The sequence below is a fragment of the Fomitopsis serialis genome (assembly GCF_022376445.1).
Source record: "Fomitopsis serialis strain Sig1Antser10 chromosome Unknown B0H18scaffold_23, whole genome shotgun sequence".
Lineage (NCBI taxonomy): Eukaryota > Fungi > Basidiomycota > Agaricomycetes > Polyporales > Fomitopsidaceae > Fomitopsis > Fomitopsis serialis.
The window spans coordinates 356,001-373,666 of NW_025954983.1; the positions used below are offsets into that span (position 1 = coordinate 356,001).

The 17,666-nt window shown below is 53.1% G+C and overlaps 8 protein-coding genes across 8 annotated transcripts; 3 read left to right on the forward strand and 5 right to left on the reverse strand.

Annotated features, from left to right (window-relative positions):
- Positions 1–86: 86 nt before the first annotated feature.
- Positions 87–1,579, reverse strand: B0H18DRAFT_874621 (CRAL-TRIO domain-containing protein; the record flags this gene model as incomplete). Its single annotated transcript, XM_048040366.1, has 7 exons — positions 87–511; positions 562–586; positions 654–720; positions 781–941; positions 1,000–1,123; positions 1,213–1,232; positions 1,343–1,579. 7 exons carry the CDS (start codon positions 1,577–1,579, stop codon positions 87–89), a joined length of 1,059 nt encoding a protein of 352 aa, XP_047894944.1.
- Positions 1,580–1,795: 216 nt separating this feature from the next.
- B0H18DRAFT_1000322 (uncharacterized protein) lies at positions 1,796–2,333 on the forward strand. Its single transcript, XM_048028209.1, has 4 exons — positions 1,796–1,945; positions 2,013–2,050; positions 2,107–2,175; positions 2,240–2,333. Exons 1-4 carry the CDS (start codon positions 1,845–1,847, stop codon positions 2,323–2,325), a joined length of 294 nt encoding a protein of 97 aa, XP_047894945.1. The 5' UTR covers positions 1,796–1,844; the 3' UTR covers positions 2,326–2,333.
- A 552-nt stretch (positions 2,334–2,885) lies between these two features.
- Positions 2,886–4,355, reverse strand: B0H18DRAFT_246859 (uncharacterized protein). The gene is made up of 7 exons (XM_048037273.1): positions 4,084–4,355; positions 3,944–4,023; positions 3,749–3,885; positions 3,582–3,684; positions 3,364–3,519; positions 3,150–3,299; positions 2,886–3,095 (listed from the first exon to the last, which is right to left on the reverse strand). The coding sequence occupies exons 1-7, from the start codon at positions 4,160–4,162 to the stop codon at positions 3,072–3,074; spliced, it is 729 nt and encodes a 242-aa protein (XP_047894946.1). The 5' UTR covers positions 4,163–4,355; the 3' UTR covers positions 2,886–3,071.
- Positions 4,356–4,466: 111 nt separating this feature from the next.
- B0H18DRAFT_246898 (riboflavin kinase) lies at positions 4,467–5,582 on the forward strand. Its single transcript, XM_048037274.1, has one exon. It carries the CDS (start codon positions 4,763–4,765, stop codon positions 5,378–5,380), a length of 618 nt encoding a protein of 205 aa, XP_047894947.1. The 5' UTR covers positions 4,467–4,762; the 3' UTR covers positions 5,381–5,582.
- A 611-nt stretch (positions 5,583–6,193) lies between these two features.
- On the reverse strand, positions 6,194–7,468 carry B0H18DRAFT_246915 (uncharacterized protein). The gene is made up of 7 exons (XM_048037275.1): positions 7,279–7,468; positions 7,145–7,224; positions 6,970–7,079; positions 6,812–6,905; positions 6,597–6,752; positions 6,397–6,546; positions 6,194–6,336 (listed from the first exon to the last, which is right to left on the reverse strand). Exons 1-7 carry the CDS (start codon positions 7,385–7,387, stop codon positions 6,277–6,279), a joined length of 759 nt encoding a protein of 252 aa, XP_047894948.1. The 5' UTR covers positions 7,388–7,468; the 3' UTR covers positions 6,194–6,276.
- Positions 7,469–8,660: 1,192 nt separating this feature from the next.
- B0H18DRAFT_1117905 (uncharacterized protein) lies at positions 8,661–9,819 on the reverse strand (the record flags this gene model as incomplete). The annotated part of the gene is made up of 2 exons (XM_048033674.1): positions 8,661–9,457; positions 9,513–9,819. 2 exons carry the CDS (start codon positions 9,817–9,819, stop codon positions 8,661–8,663), a joined length of 1,104 nt encoding a protein of 367 aa, XP_047894949.1.
- A 4,458-nt stretch (positions 9,820–14,277) lies between these two features.
- B0H18DRAFT_1000349 (uncharacterized protein) lies at positions 14,278–15,237 on the reverse strand. Its single transcript, XM_048028210.1, has 5 exons — positions 15,209–15,237; positions 15,107–15,154; positions 14,764–15,048; positions 14,516–14,691; positions 14,278–14,457 (listed from the first exon to the last, which is right to left on the reverse strand). The coding sequence occupies exons 3-5, from the start codon at positions 14,985–14,987 to the stop codon at positions 14,375–14,377; spliced, it is 483 nt and encodes a 160-aa protein (XP_047894950.1). The 5' UTR covers positions 14,988–15,048; positions 15,107–15,154; positions 15,209–15,237; the 3' UTR covers positions 14,278–14,374.
- Positions 15,238–16,812, forward strand: B0H18DRAFT_1000354 (uncharacterized protein). Its single transcript, XM_048028211.1, has 4 exons — positions 15,238–15,556; positions 15,678–15,783; positions 15,836–16,148; positions 16,404–16,812. Exons 1-4 carry the CDS (start codon positions 15,525–15,527, stop codon positions 16,577–16,579), a joined length of 627 nt encoding a protein of 208 aa, XP_047894951.1. The 5' UTR covers positions 15,238–15,524; the 3' UTR covers positions 16,580–16,812.
- Positions 16,813–17,666: the final 854 nt, after the last annotated feature.

Consider the following 17,666-nt stretch of genomic DNA (forward strand, 5'->3'; position numbering starts at 1 on the left):
AGAGATCGGTCACGCCGCAATGGAGACAGGCTGCGGCTCGGACTCAACATCATCAGCGTCATCAACCTGCTTCAAGTCGAGTCCCCTCACCCCATCAGACAGGGTAGCAGCCTCCGACCGATCTGCGACCACCACGTCCTCCTTCTCATCCTGCCCCTCCCGGATCGCCTCACTCTCACCCTCCCTTGCACCTCCTTGATCTTGATATCCCACTCCCGAATGCCGACCTTGGCGCCCATCGCCCGCCACTCTTCCAGCCTGCGCTGCCTGTGCTCGTCGCACATCCGGACGACTGCGGGCCAGTAGCGCGCGTGGTCGTACTCGAAGTCGCACTCGCCGCCCCACTCACGCATGAGCATGTCGGGCGCGAAGAGGCCCTCCTTGATGCAGTCCGGATTGAAGCGCATCTTCTCGCGCGTGCGCGGGTCGACGAAGGGCGTGATCATCTTGAGGAAGGCGTGCACGAGCCAGGGGACGTTGACGATGAGCGAGCGGCCGAGGCGTTCGGGGTCTGTGGATGTGGGTGAGGCGCGGGGAACGTGGGAGGAGGGAAGAGCTTACAGTGACCTTGGAGAATGTTGAGGGTCTGTGGAGGCGTGATGAGGCGAGCCTTGTAACCGAGCTAGGATGTATCATGTGAGAAGGAGACGCACCGCTCGCGAGGTTTGTAAGGACGGGTTCTTCGCCCGGTCAGCGAAGTCTACCATGAGGGCAATATTCCTGAAAGCCGTACGGTGTCAGCAACGGTAGTCCAACATGCCGACGAGTAGATTGACGCACTCGATGCCAGGGCCCATCAGATCCTCGCACCGTTCCAGAGCCCATACGACGAAGTGTAGCTGCTTAGGATTCTCCTCCGTGTTCTGCTTACTCGGGCGGAGATACAGCGCTGGCCGACCGTCTTTGTCGTACCCAAAGATGATCATCTTGCCTGTCAGGGCCTGCACGCAAGCCGTCATTTTCGACCACCATGTCTTCACATAACATACGTGGACTCACCTCAGGCTCGACATGGTCTGCGGTGATCATGTCATATACACCATACTCTCGGCGCCATATGAGGGTCTCTTCGAGTCGCTTGATTGCACTCTTGGCCGATACCCACTTCACTGCGCGGCAGTATCTGGAGACGCATCAGGATGTGGGATGGCTTGGTAAGAGTAGGACCTGGGGACTCAGGATGGTCCTACCGCCTGAACGGCTTGGTCGCACCTGTGTATACAATCCCATGTCTATCATGCGAGTTAATATAAAAGCAATAACGGAGAATGAGTTCACTAGGAGAGCGACAGGAGCTTGCATAGAGGCTTGGGACTCGGCGACTACGCTAGAGAGGACTTACCAGCCAGAACTTCTCCGCCTCCTTCAATGACCTATCCTCCTCGCATGGAAGTTCATAGTCCTCCGCCGCAAAGTGGCTGAGCACCGCGTCAAACACCTTTTGCTGCTCTTCCGTGAGCTCGAGCTCCTTCGGAGGGCCTGAGTGATTCTCCGCGAGTCGAGGTATGGGAAGGGGCTCGTAGATGCGGTCGGCGCTGTGCGATTCACTGGCAGATGTCTTGTTGCTGAAGACACTCATCGTGATGGATGAGGAAAAGATAGACTGACACAGCCACGACCGTCAGAGTATAAATGCGGAATGCAAATCGTTCGACGAGGGCGGCAGCCAGTGGAGATACAGCGCGTCCCGAGAGCCAGAAAGGCAGCCACCGTGCCGCCAACAGCGAGGCCGCGCGCGTCTGCACGGTCACGTGGCCGCACTTTCTGGGCAACGCTGGGCGCTCGTTCCCTGCGCCGGACGACGACGGAAGACGCGGGTCTCCTCAGCACACGACCGCCACCAAATGCCCTTCCTCAGGCCTATGGCGAACAAGTCCTCTCGCATGAGAGCCCTAGCGCTGTACAAGGAGCTTCATAGGCTGGGCAGGGATTACCCCGATCCTTCGTACGTTGCCTATCTGTCGTTCAGGAGCGAGGGGCTAAGGGATACTGGTCGTGTGCTTAATTGGCAGGTACAATTTTCATGGGAAGTTGCGAGGTCTGTTCGAGAGTGCGTACAGAGGTCCGTACGCATGTGCGTGTAGGCTCACGAAGTGTCTTGTCCAGAGAACAGGAATCTGCATGATCCGGAGGAGATAGAGAGGGCACTCAAACTCGGGGAGTATATTCGCAATGGTGTGTAGTCATCCCTTGGTGAAATCTCCTCTTGATCGCTCACCATCCCTCTACACCGTTACAGAAACATTGGCGCTGTATTCACTACGCAAATATCGACATCTAAAGCGGATGTATCCCGACGACTCACGTAGCGATACTTTCTCGTGACATGACTAGTACGCTACTGCGGCAGCTCCTCGCTGTTTTCCTGACCTTTGATAGTTGCTCGTTCTGCAGATGTGACAGACCCGTTCTTCGCTCGCACGGATGCCGGTTTCCCCCGCCATGCCTCGGTGGGCTGGGCTGTGTAGACCCTCGACCTTCCGACATTACGAACCCATGTCGTCATACCAGCAGTTAGCTGGACATGTATCGTGCCATTGCATCAGGGACCATTCCTGCACTATAATAGTGCGTCTACTCTATTGGCTCCATGCATCCGTGATACGCTTTCCGGACCGTTCACTTTCGTTTCGCTCATCTAGATGCTTGTACTGTATCCGAATCATCATTAGTTGTACTCTACTGTGCGAGGGCACATGAACAGAGCGCGAGACTTCACTTGGATCAATGCGCTTCAATCCGGTCGGAACAAGCCCCTTCCACATGACACAAGTCATTCGAAGTACAGTGGTACCGAGAGGCTATGAGCAAGAAGATGTGCTTGAGGTACGTCGCTCAATCTCTCCGACAACTTACCCATGGCTAGCTTGTGCGCTTCTCAGCTGTGGTTAGAGCAATGCAGATTTTTCAGGTGTTTGCATCATGTCATATATGCTTCATTCCGCTATTCCGCTCCCAAGGCTAGACGGCCACTAAATTCACCCCCCTGCTCGGGCACAGGATTACGTCGTAAGTATGTTCAGTATCCTGCACCTTCAAGTTGCTTCCCCCCTCTCATCGCATCCGGAGGTCTAGCTCCGTGCCGCTCGCATCATCTATCCAATCAGATTTGTTGGATCAGTCATTACGGCAAGAGATGAGGTGCATACGATCAGGATAGCGAACGGCCGCTCTGTCCAAGTTGGGTTGTCCTCCCCTAGAAGCACCTCCTTCACCACCACGAATCCACAGCTCTCGTAGAACGGCGTGTTGATGACGTTCGAGGACAACAGCCACGATGCGCAACGTATTTCGTCGGCCTGCGACATAGCACAATCCCGGTCGCATTCATTATCGTAGGTCCCCTGCAAGCGATCATCTCACCTGCGCGTTCGCCAACGCCATAAGGGCATAACCATAACCCTTTCCTTGATGCCTCGGCGCTACAGCCAGGTTCAGGACATGGAGCATTCTCCTGAGCTCGTCACCAAACGCGTCTTTTGACGCGGCGGCTATCTTATCCTCGAATTCCTCCCACCTCTGACGACCAAGTCAGCACAGGTCTGCCACCGTCAATTGTAAGTGGATGCGATTCGGCTCACTTTGCGCTGTTCGGGCGTGTTCGTTCTGTTCAAGACCCCGTTCGTGACTCTGCTGAGCATCCGTAGTACAGCGCTTTTGGTCCGCCCAGGTGACGGATGGCCTCTGCACATCATATGTTCGACTGTCAGCTACTCACGAGCACGAGGCACAACTGTACAAGGCATACATGGTCACGTAAGCATCTCCGTGCTCTACAGGGAACGCGGCGTGGTAATGGATATGGAACCCGAGTTCCAAGTAAGCCATGAGACGCCAAATGTAGAGGCGGTCCCGCCGAGGAGCCACAGGAGGCTTCTTGGCGTCCTGTCGAACGGCAGCGAATGATGAACTTGACCAGAGAAAGGCAGCTGCAACGACTTACCGGTGTATTCCTCAGGTAGTTGCGCAGAGGGTCGTCTTCGTAGGCATCCTGTGCCATCTGTTGGATTCTAGGTACGTCCGCTACATACCGACGGCTTAGACAACCAAGCTAGTATCAAAGTCAGAGTATATAGGACAGACCATATCTCGCCCTCTCGACCTTGACGTTCCTCTTCTCCGCCAGCACGTCGTAGAAGTCACTCTTAGTGTTGAGGCTCATCTTCAATATCCGGTGGAAGAACCCTCGGGGGATATCTCGTGCTGTGTGTTGACACGCAGCTCATATATGATATAGAGTATGACTGCGGGCGAAGGTGACATCGTGCAGTACATTTCAATTGCATGATACCGAGTCAACATCTGCGCTGCCGGACGTTCGGAGGCGCTCCTGTCGTGTGCATGAGGTACCGAACCTTCTAAGACTTGTGTGTTTACCAACAGCATTGCTCTGACAATGGCAGCAGCGGCAGCTCAGTTTGCTCACACGCAAGCATATTTCTATAGCGCTTTATGCGTTCCTCGGAGTCTCATATCAGGTCCAGCTGACTACACTTTATCGAAGACGTGCCCCGTACCCCACCATATTTACTGTATAACCTGAGGGCTCTCTCGCTGTCGCCGGTAAGAGTCACAACTCGACAAGCCTGCACATTCTCTTCCTGATATAGAAATCGATCAGGCTATATCCTCGACAATCATCCTCGACGACCGCAGCTAGTACGAATCCCCCCTCATCCTCCTAGCAAGTAGTAGTAGCAACGCTCCCAACTTCTACCAACAACATCGCAATCCCCGGTGTGCTTATCGCCCGCCGAATGCAATGTCCACCGCCCGCCCACTCATCATCGGCCCCTCTACGGGGCTCAAAGCACCCTACCCCCTGCAGATGGAAGGCAAAGTGATCAGCGGCTTCGGGCGTGGCTCCAAAGAACTAGGCATCCCCACCGCCAACCTCCCCATCGACTACAACCTGACACCATGGATCGCCGATATCAAGTCCGGAGTATACTTTGGCTGGGCGTCCCTACGCCTACCGCCGTCACATCCGAACCAACCAACGACATCATCAGACACCACCGCCACGACAACCACGGCCCCGGAGGCGCACTCCGGGTTCAGCGTATATCCCATGGTGATGTCGATCGGGTACAACAAGTTTTACAAGAACACGATGCGGTCGGCTGAGGTGCACGTACTCCACGAGTTCGGGGCTGACTTCTACGGCGTCGAGATGCGGCTGTTGATCACGGGGTTCATCAGGGAGGAGAAAGACTACGCCAATCTGGAGGTGCTGATCGAGGACATCAAACTGGACTGCGATGTGGCGCGCAAGAGCTTGGACCGCGAGGCTTGGGCATTGCGGGAGACGGGCAGGGGCACGCTCGATGGGAGCTGGTTGGTGCGAGAAAGAACAGAGCAGAATAGGGCTGTAGTATAAAGACATGAGAATTAGAGAAGTGATTGACGGGAGACACAGCGCTGGGGAATCTTGTGCTCGTTGCAGGCTGCTGACCAGTCCGGAGGAATAAGCAAGCATCCTCCACCTTAGACTCGCAATGTCGTGTACTGTCATGTAGTTACCCCCATGGCAAACTCGGGATCGCCTTTTTCGTTGCGGAAGAAGACGACTTCTACGTCCTGTTTGCGTCGGAGAGAGACTCGACCTTAGATCGGGGCATGGTCATTGGAAAATAGGAAAATAAAAAGACTCGCCTTGTAGCGCAAGCTTCAGCCACTTCCCGGACGAGCGGTCGACTCAATAAACTCGCCGACGCGAGCAGAGGTATAGACGTTGAGCATGATGCCGTCCCGCACTCGACTACGATAGGGCTGTCGGATCTTTGACTTGCTCGACGGCTCGGCGGTGATACGAGACATCAGGGTTATGCTGTGATCTCGAGGATATCAGGACTGAAGCGGACGGAAATAGTTCTGCGACCGTGAATAGGAGTATATGCATTGTACGAACCAAGACCCGAATGTGTGAACGGCAAAGCAGCCTTTGCCGATAGAGTAGTATACCAAGAACGGTCCCGCCGTATATAGCTATCACTTTGCCACATACAGCGTCATTGATCCACAAGGTTAATTGATGGTCGGGCATCGACTCACCGAAAGCCTGGAAGTGTTTCCGCAAGTTCAGTCCTCGGTGGGTCTGTTTATGCATCATGTGCTGAGATGTCAGTCGATATGCAAGCGGCATCACCCCCAGGGTCACCAGTTGGAATAACTGGCCCGGGCTCCGAGTGTCGGCTGACAAACATGAATTCAAAGTGTTGTATGCAGCTGCGTCGGACGGGCTGGTATATGGGATACCAGATACACAATAGTGGTTCACCATGACATGAGGTAGTCCAGGGATGTTGCTAGCGCAGGCTGTGATTCTCTGACCATCTACATGAACACGAGCTGGTCAGATGGAGGGAGCATATCGAGGAGGCGCGAGATACGGACAATCTTCACAACAACTGGTGGCCTGGCCCAATTCGGGTTGGCCTCCCCCACCATATACTCGTGCACCGTGGCAAAGCCGAAGTGTTCGTAGAAGGCCGTGTTCTTGATGTTGGACGTCGATAGCCATGAGGCCAATCCGAGTTCGTCTGCCTGTTGTTGATTGTACGGTTTGCTTCCATGACATGTATACAGAGACGCACTCTGACGTTCGCAGCTGCCATGAGGGCGCTTCCATAGCCTCTGTGTCGTTTCTCAGGTCGTGTGGCTAAACCATCCACTCGAAACATGTCTTGTTCTCTCTCGCCGAAGGCGGCTCGGATGGCCTGAGCCTGCTTTTGCCTCCACTCCTGAAACCGCTAGAAGACGACGTGGTCAGTACAGGTACGTGCGGCTGGAGACATAAGATGAGACTCACTGCTTGTTGCTCTCGCGACAGTCCTCTGCAAAGGAGTTTAGACAGCCTATACAGAGTACGCTCTATTGGTCGAGCTTCCCGTCTAGGAAGCTGGCTAGTCATACAGCGGGCACATAGTTCAATCAAGCAATGATCATAGAATAGAGGATGCGGCGTACAACGTCAGTACTGCATCTCCGTTGTTTACTGTCATCGCAGATGCGCTATGCACTTTCGCGGCATACCATCCGAGCCGGGTATAACATCTTCTCCTGGAAGACTTTGGATACTGCGCAATGTGACCGAGAGGCATTTCTGTAAGTATCACAAGGTTCCAAGCGATTCTGGACTCACTGGACGATCTTCGATGTAGTCAAATAGCGGGTCGTCGGCAAATGCTGTGTCTGCCGTTACTGCTGCCTTGAAGATTCCCACTACAATGAGCTGCGCAATGTGAATCTGCCTCACAGCCAATCAAAATGACGTACTGTAACGCAGCGAGTGCACCTCGATGTTGCGCAGCGTGGCCGCCTCTTGATCGTTCCTCTTGCAGGTCATGAGTGGGGTCGTCTCGTCGCGTGAAATACGGCATTTCATCTTGAGTCGACTTGTGAGGTGTCAATAACGCGCATACGGATGCCACTGTACAGGCACAGGAAAAACAGTCGGATTCAGGAGGAGGAGGAGGAGAAAGAGGAGGAGGAGGAGGAGGAGGAGGAGGAGGAGGAGGAGGAAAAAGGTACTAGATATGGGACAGGGCTTTATAGGGTTTCATGAGCCTGAGCCGTGGCATCGTGTACGTCCCAGGCACACTTGCGTGCGCCTGATCGCGCTAGTCTCGACTTACGCGCATGCACAACGAATTTTTACGTTGACGGGCCCGTCGCTAGCGAGGTACGCGACTGACCGCCTGTCTGAAGAATACAGCATAAGTATTCGATCGTTCGCCTTCGAGAGGTAATCTCACCTTCTGCCGCTTGATTCCCGCGTGCGGTTTGGCCGGCGCTCGCTTGTGACCAGGGAAACCGCATCGATAGCGTTACATTGTTCTTGAGTATTTGCATTGTACGAACCGAGACCTGAACTTTTGAACAGCAAAGCAGCCTTTATCGATCGGATCCCGGGCGACGACCTCGAACCATGCATTGCGTATGAAGGTCGCGTTACATGCTACACCAAGCCCATGTTGTCTGGACCAACACAGGTATAAGCCGTAGCCCAAAATCCGGAACCAGCAGAGGAGGACAGTGATACACGCACAACGTAGAGGGCTGCCCAGTGCGTAATCCGCACTCTTCATACCTGTGTTCCACTGTAACAAGACGAGTTACCGGACTTGCTACTGGGAGGGGTTCGGTCACTCAAGGTACGCTCACGTGACGGGTGATCAGTCCGTCTGGTTAGGTTCGGTAGAACGGGTGTGTATTACCAACTACGTTAACGTAACGAGAGGTAGTACAAGGGAAGCGCGCGAGAGAGGTAGAGAGAGAGAGAGTAGAGAGAGGAGAGAGGGAGAGACGTTTGGCCAGCAAAGCGTGTCGAACCTCGAGAACTCTTCATCCTTATATACTCGTATAAGGATCGCCTTAACGCCCGGCACAGCCCTTACGAGGCGATGCCTTTCAGCTACTAGACGAACGTCGTAAGTTCCAGCGGGTTCTCTACGGTTCGAGATGAATGTAGAATATACATTCATGTACTATATTATAATACACATACTGAGTCGTTACAATTACCCCCCTCACAAAGAAAGCGAGGTCTCCGAGTCGAGGGAAGGAAGGCAACGAAATATCAGTGAATCATGACGTGTAAAGAATGTGAGGCATAGCTAAGATGCGCAATATACAATTCTAAACAACCGACTCGATCCTTACCGACGCGATCCTATCCTCTCTCCATCCACCTTCTTGATGTGGTCAAGAAACGCGCCCGCATTCCCGTGGTACTGCGGAGCACAGACGCGCAACTCGTCGATCTGGTGTACGAAGAGGTAGGGACGTCCTCGGCGGGCGCTGCCATGCCAGTAACGCTCGACAGCGCGTAACCCGTTGGCGTAAAGCGGGATGTCGACGTCGCGGAGCCATTCGCGGTTGTTATTGACGCAGTAGTCGATACCGTGTCGGTGAACAACGTGCTTGTGGACCCAGTTGATGGCGAGTCGAGGCGGAACGGGAGCGGAGCGTCGTCCGACGAGGAATTGGTCGTGCAGAGCGGCAAGACCGGCCTTGAGCGAGCTCAGCTCGTACGGCTTGATCTCCTCGAGAGCGTGCGCGACGCCGAGCTGGTTGAGGGAAAGGAAGTAAAGGATGTCGTGGAGGTTCTGCGGCGAAAGGGAGAAGGCATTCAATATCGGGGTGCGTAGGCGCCATGGACGATCGGCGATCGAGACTCTTGGGTGCCCCGAGGCGATCGTGGAAGACGGATGGTTAACAGCGCGCTCCGTACGTCCGATAGGTCGACTGGCTCGCAGGAACTCTTGACGCAGGACCGCGGCGTACGACGGCGGTGGTGTGTTCCGCCGGGCCGCTAGGACAATGTCACCGTCCATGGGGACATCAGCGTCGCTCCCGTCGCGTGCTTGTAGAGACGCGGAAGCGGAGCGATCGGCCAGGTTGGCCTGTCCGTCCGACGAGGTCAAGACCGAAGTGGTGTCCGACACGTCAAGTACTGGAACAAATTGGGTGAGAACTGTGATTCACATTGTACCACTAGTTCGACTTACTATGTCCCAGCTGCCTGACAGGTGCGTCGCCTGCGACGCGTTCCGGCTTCAAGAGCAGTGGGGTATCTTCATCGACCTCGCCAGGCTCGCTGTCGGACTCGGGCAACGATGCAAGAGGCGGCATCGAAGAGAACGACATTAGGGAAGGGGCGGGCGAGTTAGGGCGAGTAAAAGGTGAGCGAACTTCGTTAACGACGTCGTCCCGTACTGAAGTCGCGCTGGGGATCGTGGGCATGACGGAGGGACTAGCAGACGACGCGGCCGAGTTGATGGCCAAAACGAGGTTGTCGAGAAGAGGCGCAGCCATGTCGAAGAGGAAGGGAAGTGAAGACAAGACAAAAGGTGTAGGTTGTTGAAAGGGAAAGGGGGAAGGGGAACGGGGAAAGGGGCGAAGAGCGAAGGGGAGAGGAGCGAACGGTAAACTTCTGGTGGGACCAGGAGTGAGGAACTTAGTGAGTGCCCTCGCCTCTTATATCGCAGGTGTATGCGGCAGACCAAATGCAACAGGCTCGGCCAGCGAACCGAGTTCAGAGGTCGCAAAGGCTACCGTTCCTCAATGACGGAGCCTGGTTGCCAATAAAGATTAGTATGGTGAGTCATTGTCCGTTGTTCATTTCCGTCGTTGGACTGTTCGAGTGGAGCATCCTTGTGCTGTCCTCGGAAATGAACACATTAAACCACGATTCGATGCTTCGCTTCGTATTGTCGAACAATGCGAGATGCTCCAACCCGTAATTCATCGCGAGTCAACCACTCTCGCTCGTGTTCAGGCATACCCACGAAATTAACCAGATACCAATGTACGACGTTACCCGACCGACGATCGGTGCGTTGATCGTGGTCAAGTATCTGGTCAATCTCATAGTGGTCGTCTTGTCCGTCGACCACTATGGGAGGTGGTATAGATCGTTTTCGTTTCGAAAACTCGTCAGGCGAGTCTACGTATCTCTCAAGATACTCAGAATTGATAGCCTCGTGTATGTCGAACTGTGGAGGCAAGTCCAACACGTAAGAATTGTTGTTCAACTTTTCTTTGACGCGAAACGGGCCTATCCATTTAGGCAGCAATTTCCGTGTTTTGCGCTTTTTCTGCCATGGAGGATTCAAGTGCTTTGTCGAAAGCTTTACCAACTCACCGACCTCGAATATCATCTCACGTCGTTGAGAGTTAAAGTGTTTCGCTTGACTCTCCTGTGCCCTGCTGATCGCGTCTTCTGCAGATCGAATCTGAGCATGAACGTGCTCAAGGAAATCATCGACCGCAGGCAAGTGATCGCCCTCGTTGTCTGCAATATTGTGGACGAAGCGTGGCGTGAATCCATAGTCCAATTCAAATGGACTGAACCCAGTCGATGCGTTCACACCTCGATTGTAGGCGATCTCCAAAATAGGTAGTAAGTCGATCCAATTCTTCTGGTCATACTTAATGTAATGACGAAGCATATCCTTGAGCACACGTACCATGCGCTCTGATTGGCCATCGGTTTGGGGATGGTTCGCGGTGGACATGGCGAGCTTTGTACCAAGACGCTTGAACAGAGTGCGCCAAAACCGTGAGGTGAATTTTGAGTCTCTGTCTGATATTATCACTTGAGGTAATCCATGCAGTCTTACGACTTCACGAAAAAATGCTTGTGCAGTGTCTTCGGCCGTGTCCGACTTTCTGACAGGAATAAAATGGGTATGTTTCGTCAATTTATCAACTACGATCATAATCATATCAAGCCCATTAGGTGTCCCTGCAAATGGTCCCGCGAAGTCCATCGTGACGGTGTGCCATCTGCCCGGTGCAATCACATGGGGTAATAGTAGCCCAGCAGTCTTCTGATTAGAAGATTTGTTAAGTTGGCATGATTCGCAGGAGCGAACGTAAGAACGTATGTCCTTGCTGAGTCGGGGCCAATAGTATGTATGGCTAACCGCATTCAGTGTTCTATCAGCACCGGCATGCCCCGATACTTCGGCGTCATGGAAGTCGTGAAGAATGTCGAGTCGTAAGTCCTTGTACCTCGGTATGCACAGGACGCGACCTTTCCCAGAAGAGTGTCGACGGAACAACAACCCGTCTTCGGCTTCATAGTGCTGAAGGTGAGCTCGTGGTTTGTCCTGCTCAAACAATTCTAATATGGGCGCAAAGTATTCGTCTTGTAGGTATCCCTCTTGGATCTCTTTCAAGAACGTAGACTTCGGAGTTAGAGTGGTCACGGTCAATATCTCAGCTTCCTGTGGTGCCGATTCTGGTATGGGCGCACGCGAGAGTGCATCAACATTTGAATGCGTACGTCCAGGTCTATGCTCAATCTTGGCTGAATGTTGATATGGGAGTAGCTCCAACGACCATCGCTTGAGACGAGCGTTCGTGCCTTTGTAGTTCCAAATCCATTGTAATGCAATATGGTCCGTCACGACCTTAAGTTCTGATGTTCCATCTATGTATGGATGAAATTTGCGTAAAGCCCAGACCACCGCCAAGCACTCCAGTTCTGTTGCGCTGTATCCTTCCTCAGCCGCAGACAATTGTCTAGAGATGGCGGCGACCATATGTTCCTTGCCGTCGGTGCCTATTTGGGCTAACACACCCCCAATCCCTATCTTGGATCCATCGGTGTAGATCAGGAATGGTCGTTCGTAGTTTGGATGGGCCAATATGGGTTCTGCTGCTAACTTTCCACGGAGAGTTTCAAAGGCGTCTTGACATAAAGCAGACCATACAAACGGGGTCTCCTTCGATAGGAGGGCCGTTAATGGGCGCGCAATTTTTGCATAATCGCGAATAAAGCGACGGTAATATCCCGTCATGCCTAAGAAAATCTGTATGTCCTTGACTGACTTTGGGACTGGAAATTGTAGGATCGCTCGTACGTTCTCTTCCTTCATCCCGATCCCTAGGCGACTTACATGGTGTCCTAAGGCATGTATTTCTTGGTAGCAAACATGAGACTTCGGCAATGAAAGTGTGAATCCGGACGCTCGAATTCGGTCCAGTACCTGCTCAAGATGCTTGAGGTGATGCTCGAAATCGGCAGAATAAACAACTATGTCATCAATATAAACTACAGCAAATTTCCACTTAATCTTCCCTAAGACTTTGTCCATAGCCCGTTGGAAGATCGACGGTCCATTCCGTATGCCAAACGGCATTCGTTTGTATTGGTACAGACCTTGATGAGTGCGAAACGCGGTCTTCTCGCGATCCGCCTCGTCGGGAATACCTATCTGGTGAAAGCCAGAGTTAGCGTCGAAAGTGGAGAAGAAGCGTTTACCTTCGAACTGATTAAGGTAGTCGTCAATCCGTGGAAGCGGATATTGATCTGGCTTCGTTACTGCATTCAGCTTTCGAAAGTCGATGCAGAATCTGACCTTGTCCTTTTGTGCAATGAGCACGACATTCGACGCCCAAGGCGACTCCGATTCTTCGATAACATTATCCGCGAGAAGCTTGGCCACAGTTTCTTCGATGATCTGCCGTCCTTTAGGAGATGCGTGATACGGAGCTGTCGAGATTGGAGGTGAGTCACCTGTTTCAAGCCGAACTTCACCCACTGTAGTGTTGCCCAACTTCCGTGATCCGTATGCGAATGCGTGTCGATGCCGAGTCAAGACTTCGAGGACTTGTTCCCGCTCTTTGGGAGTCAGGCTCGGGTTCAGATCTATATCAGTTAGTGCTCGGCGAAACTCCTGTAGGTCATTCTTATCAGCTATACTGACAGTGTTGGACTCGCTCATTCGAGGCGTCTTGCTGACGTCTACTAACGGATGAACAGTGCCGAGGATATCTCCGATGTACAGTGTCATCGGAAATGGCTCCATATTGACAACCTGTACATGATGTTGAGGCGAAGAAGACTTACCTATACTTTTCGCTGCCGAGATTGCCTTGAATCCATCTTTCAAGGGTTCTGGTTCTAGGTAGTATAGCGGTGCTGGGATCGGTCCTATTATTCTGGCAGGGATCTGGGCAGAGTGGAACGCTCTCACCGTGAACGTCTCTGCAACTCGCATCGTCGTTATTTGCTGTTTACGGCAGACCATACTAATAATTATATTCTTCCCGCCCTCGGCACGGAGGGCCAGCTGTTGGTTTTGCAGGTTAACGACTGCATTGTAGAAATCCAAAAAGTCGTTACCTAGTATGATTCGAGAGTCCTGAGCAGGATTCATGTACAGCTTCGTGGGGAGAATATGGTTCTGTCCCTTTAGATCCGTAAAAGTGAGATTGAGAGAGACGTACGAAGTGATAAAGCTGTTACCGGAAACGCCATGTAGTTCTATAAGCGGGCATTGTTGTCTCACTGCCTGCGGTAGAAACTTCTGGAGTATCGAACGATCAATCAGCGAAATTGACGATCCTGTGTCTACCAGAGCTCGAAAAGCCCTGTCAGAGTTAGACCCATCGATCGCAACCTGTATAAAAGCTGGTGTCTTACTCATAAAGGCGGAAGCGTCCGGCCCTGTGTCTTCATTTCCGTTTACGACTTCTGGAAGAATTTGTTTATGAGTTGTCTTCTTCTGATCTGATAAGGTGCGCTTTGTCGGCGGCTTCTTCCTCAGAACTCTCCTTTTGGGAGTAGTGCCTTGTATAGGAATGCTAGTGTTGAGCGACTGACCTGCTGAGGAATCCGTGACGTCGCGAACCATTCGTCGAGTCATGATGGCGTTTGTATCGGCCACTAGGTACGCATTTGCCGAAAGGCTCGTAGCGTCCCCTTCTTCCTCTGAATCATACTGATCGTATGATGTTTCCGCTTCGTCTTCTGGTTGCTCGTCTTCGGTGAGTGCCAGTTCTTCAGTGTCTCTTCCATCAGACTCCTTGGGTTCCACTGTGTTAGTCTTCGCACGCCAGTTCTGGTTCGGTTTCGAATTTATTGGCGTGTTCCGCTTCCACTGGTTTTGATTCGAATTCGTTGTATTTTGGATGAACCCGGTACGAGGAGTTGGTCTCTGACTGTTGTTATCAGATGGGTTAGACGGTCGATACCCAGAGGTAGGGTTATAATTCGTGCCTTTCGATTGAGACGTACTGGTATTGTTATTGGACCAGTCGCGATCGCGATTCTGCCATCGTGGTTGGTTCGTATTCCCGTTGTTTGTATTGTTCTGGGAGTAGTTACCCCCTCTTGAAGGCTGGTTCCTTGGTCTCCAAGGACCTGAAGAGATTGCGTTGTTTGTATGAGCGGAACTGTTATTCGGCGGATTAGATCGGAATTGTCCATATTGCGCCAACAATCCCAGCTCCATGTCCATTACGTACCGTTTGAAATCGGCCAAAGAGATCGCCGGATTAGCGTTGTATCCCGTACCCGCTTTGATGAGCGCATGCATGCTCTGCGGTATGCCGAGCAGAAGGTCACTGATTAATGTTTGACTGGTCGCTGACTCACCTAATACAGCGTTCTGCAACCTCCGTCGGTCAGTGTAATATTGGGAGAATGTTTCGCCCTTGTGCCAGCGACGCATGCGAAGCTGTTCCGCCATGCTAACGTCGTAGTTGGCCTTCCGGAACTCTCGGCGTAATATCGCTTGCCAATCTGACCAGCTTGTGAGTTGAGCTAGGTCAGTCTGCGATAGTGTGTTAAACCACTTAAACGCCGAACCTCGTAATATTAGAGGCAGACAACGTAAGATTACGTTGTCATCGACACCTGTATAGCGAGCAATGTTAGAAATCTGACCAATCCAATCGTCAATATCATCACCATCATTGGCGAAGAACTTCGGCAGGTCACTATGCTTCAGTTTGTTTTTTTCATTGTTCGAACTACTTGTACCGGATAGCGCGGTGTATGGGTTCGTAGGAGCGTATGAATACGGTACATAGCCAGAGGGTACTGACTGCGGCATAGTATACATCCCCGATGTCGGCACGTGGGCCGCCTGTGGTATACCGCCAGCCAGAGCGCCGGAGATCGAAGACGGGAACGGTGCTGGAGGACCCTGCCGTGACGTTTGCGGTTGTGGTGGCGATGGAGGTGGCGGCGATGGAGGCGGTGGCACCGGCTGTTGCGAGCGAAGATGGTGGAAGTGGGGCGGTTCGTGATATCGCGCTGACAGGGGTGAGTCAGCCGTGAGCGGCGATGCAAAAGAAACGTGTGGCGCATGCTGCGTCGGGGGTGCCTGCGGTTGCGTATAGGACTGCTGTATGGCTGTAAGAAGTTCGGAACGTACCAATGCGACAGCTTCGGTCAGGTCATCACGCAATTCTGACATACATGCGCTGATCTCCTGGGCCATCGAGGACCGTGTCGGAAGGTTGACGCAGATGTCTGACAACCTGTAGATATCGCGTCTGATAACGTCCGTGTTCTCGGTACAGTTGCACTTACAGAGGCATCCCGGCACCTCCTGCGCTGGATCGGCTTGCGTCCCCGCATGGCCTGGCCGAGGCGAAGGCGGGGTGTGCCCTGCACCTCGTGTGGTCGTTGAGAACGTGGCTGATGCGCCTGTTGCATCACCCTCGTGTGATGTACTGTGTCGACGGGACGAGCGAGAATTGTTGTCGTTCCGTAGGTCGTCCACGGCGTGCTGTATGTCGTCCAGGCGGCAGCGTATCTCGTGATGATCGGAACCAAGCTCCTCGGAGTGTCGAGTCTCGGAGTCGAGCGCGCGCTGGACGTGCTCGGCGATCGACGAGTGATGCTGTGCCGTCTGGTCAGCAAGGGATTCTAGTTGCGAAAGAATGGCATGAGTGTTCTTAAAAACATACGCGATATCGCGTTTAGTCGCAGTGGCTACCTCGTTAAAGACGTTTGTCGTCTCTAAAGCGAGACGCTGGCCGCCAACCAAGTGGTGTAGCGTCTCACGCAGCGACGCGTCCTCGGGAAGACGGCGCAGGTCGTGCGCAAAGGTGGGCGAAGGTAACCGTGCGGCGCGGTCAGAGGACGAGATACTCACCGAGGAGATGTTGGCATCCAGCGACGAGGGAGTGGCTGACTCGTCAGACGTCCTCGTGTCGGTTTGGGTGTATGCGTCAACCATCTCAGGGAGCTCGTCGTCGGACCCGAGAGAGGACGCGTGTGGCGCGCCCGGGGGTGGTGCGGTGTGTGGGCCAGATCGGAGCGCAGGCATGATCTGGCCATGGGCAGTGGAGGCAGAGTCTATGGAAGACATGCCGGTTGCGAAAGGGGTGAACAAAGGGTGTTCGTAGAGTGGGTAGCGTGAGGGGAGTGGCGGCCGCGAGGTGAGTGGGTACACCGAGTGGTACTTGAACAAGGAGTGTCAAGTGGAAGGTGCCGTCGGGGACAGCGGAGTCGACGTCGGAAGGGGGAAAGAGCGTGGTTTGAGGAGACTGAATGTCCACCAAATTGTAACAAGACGAGTTACCGGACTTGCTACTGGGAGGGGTTCGGTCACTCAAGGTACGCTCACGTGACGGGTGATCAGTCCGTCTGGTTAGGTTCGGTAGAACGGGTGTGTATTACCAACTACGTTAACGTAACGAGAGGTAGTACAAGGGAAGCGCGCGAGAGAGGTAGAGAGAGAGAGAGTAGAGAGAGGAGAGAGGGAGAGACGTTTGGCCAGCAAAGCGTGTCGAACCTCGAGAACTCTTCATCCTTATATACTCGTATAAGGATCGCCTTAACGCCCGGCACAGCCCTTACGAGGCGATGCCTTTCAGCTACTAGACGAACGTCGTAAGTTCCAGCGGGTTCTCTACGGTTCGAGATGAATGTAGAATATACATTCATGTACTATATTATAATACACATACTGAGTCGTTACATCCACGGGCCAGCCTGAATGTGTAGCGAACACAATATATCGACGCGGGGGCTATCGAGGCACGCGGCGTGCATTAAGACGTATAGATACCTGCTGCTGCCGTTATATCTTGGCTATGTATGCCACTGGGCTTCCAGTCAGTGTGATCAGTTGGCTGATAATGACAATGGAGAACGTGCTCTCATGAGCCTGTCCTCATGACTGCAGTGCCGAACGTTCGAACGTGAGGCCGTGGGGAGTCATCTTCTGCGTTCGTAGTATGTCATCAAAAATCCGCTGAGAAAGGTGAGCTGTCGCATCCATCTCGAACACAGTCACGAAAGGGAGACGAACCATGCTGTGATCCTTTCACTGGAACCCGACACGATACTTCGGATGGTCGCGCCTGATGTTGACTGCGCCTTCAATCCAACTCCAACCACGTCGTCGCCTTAT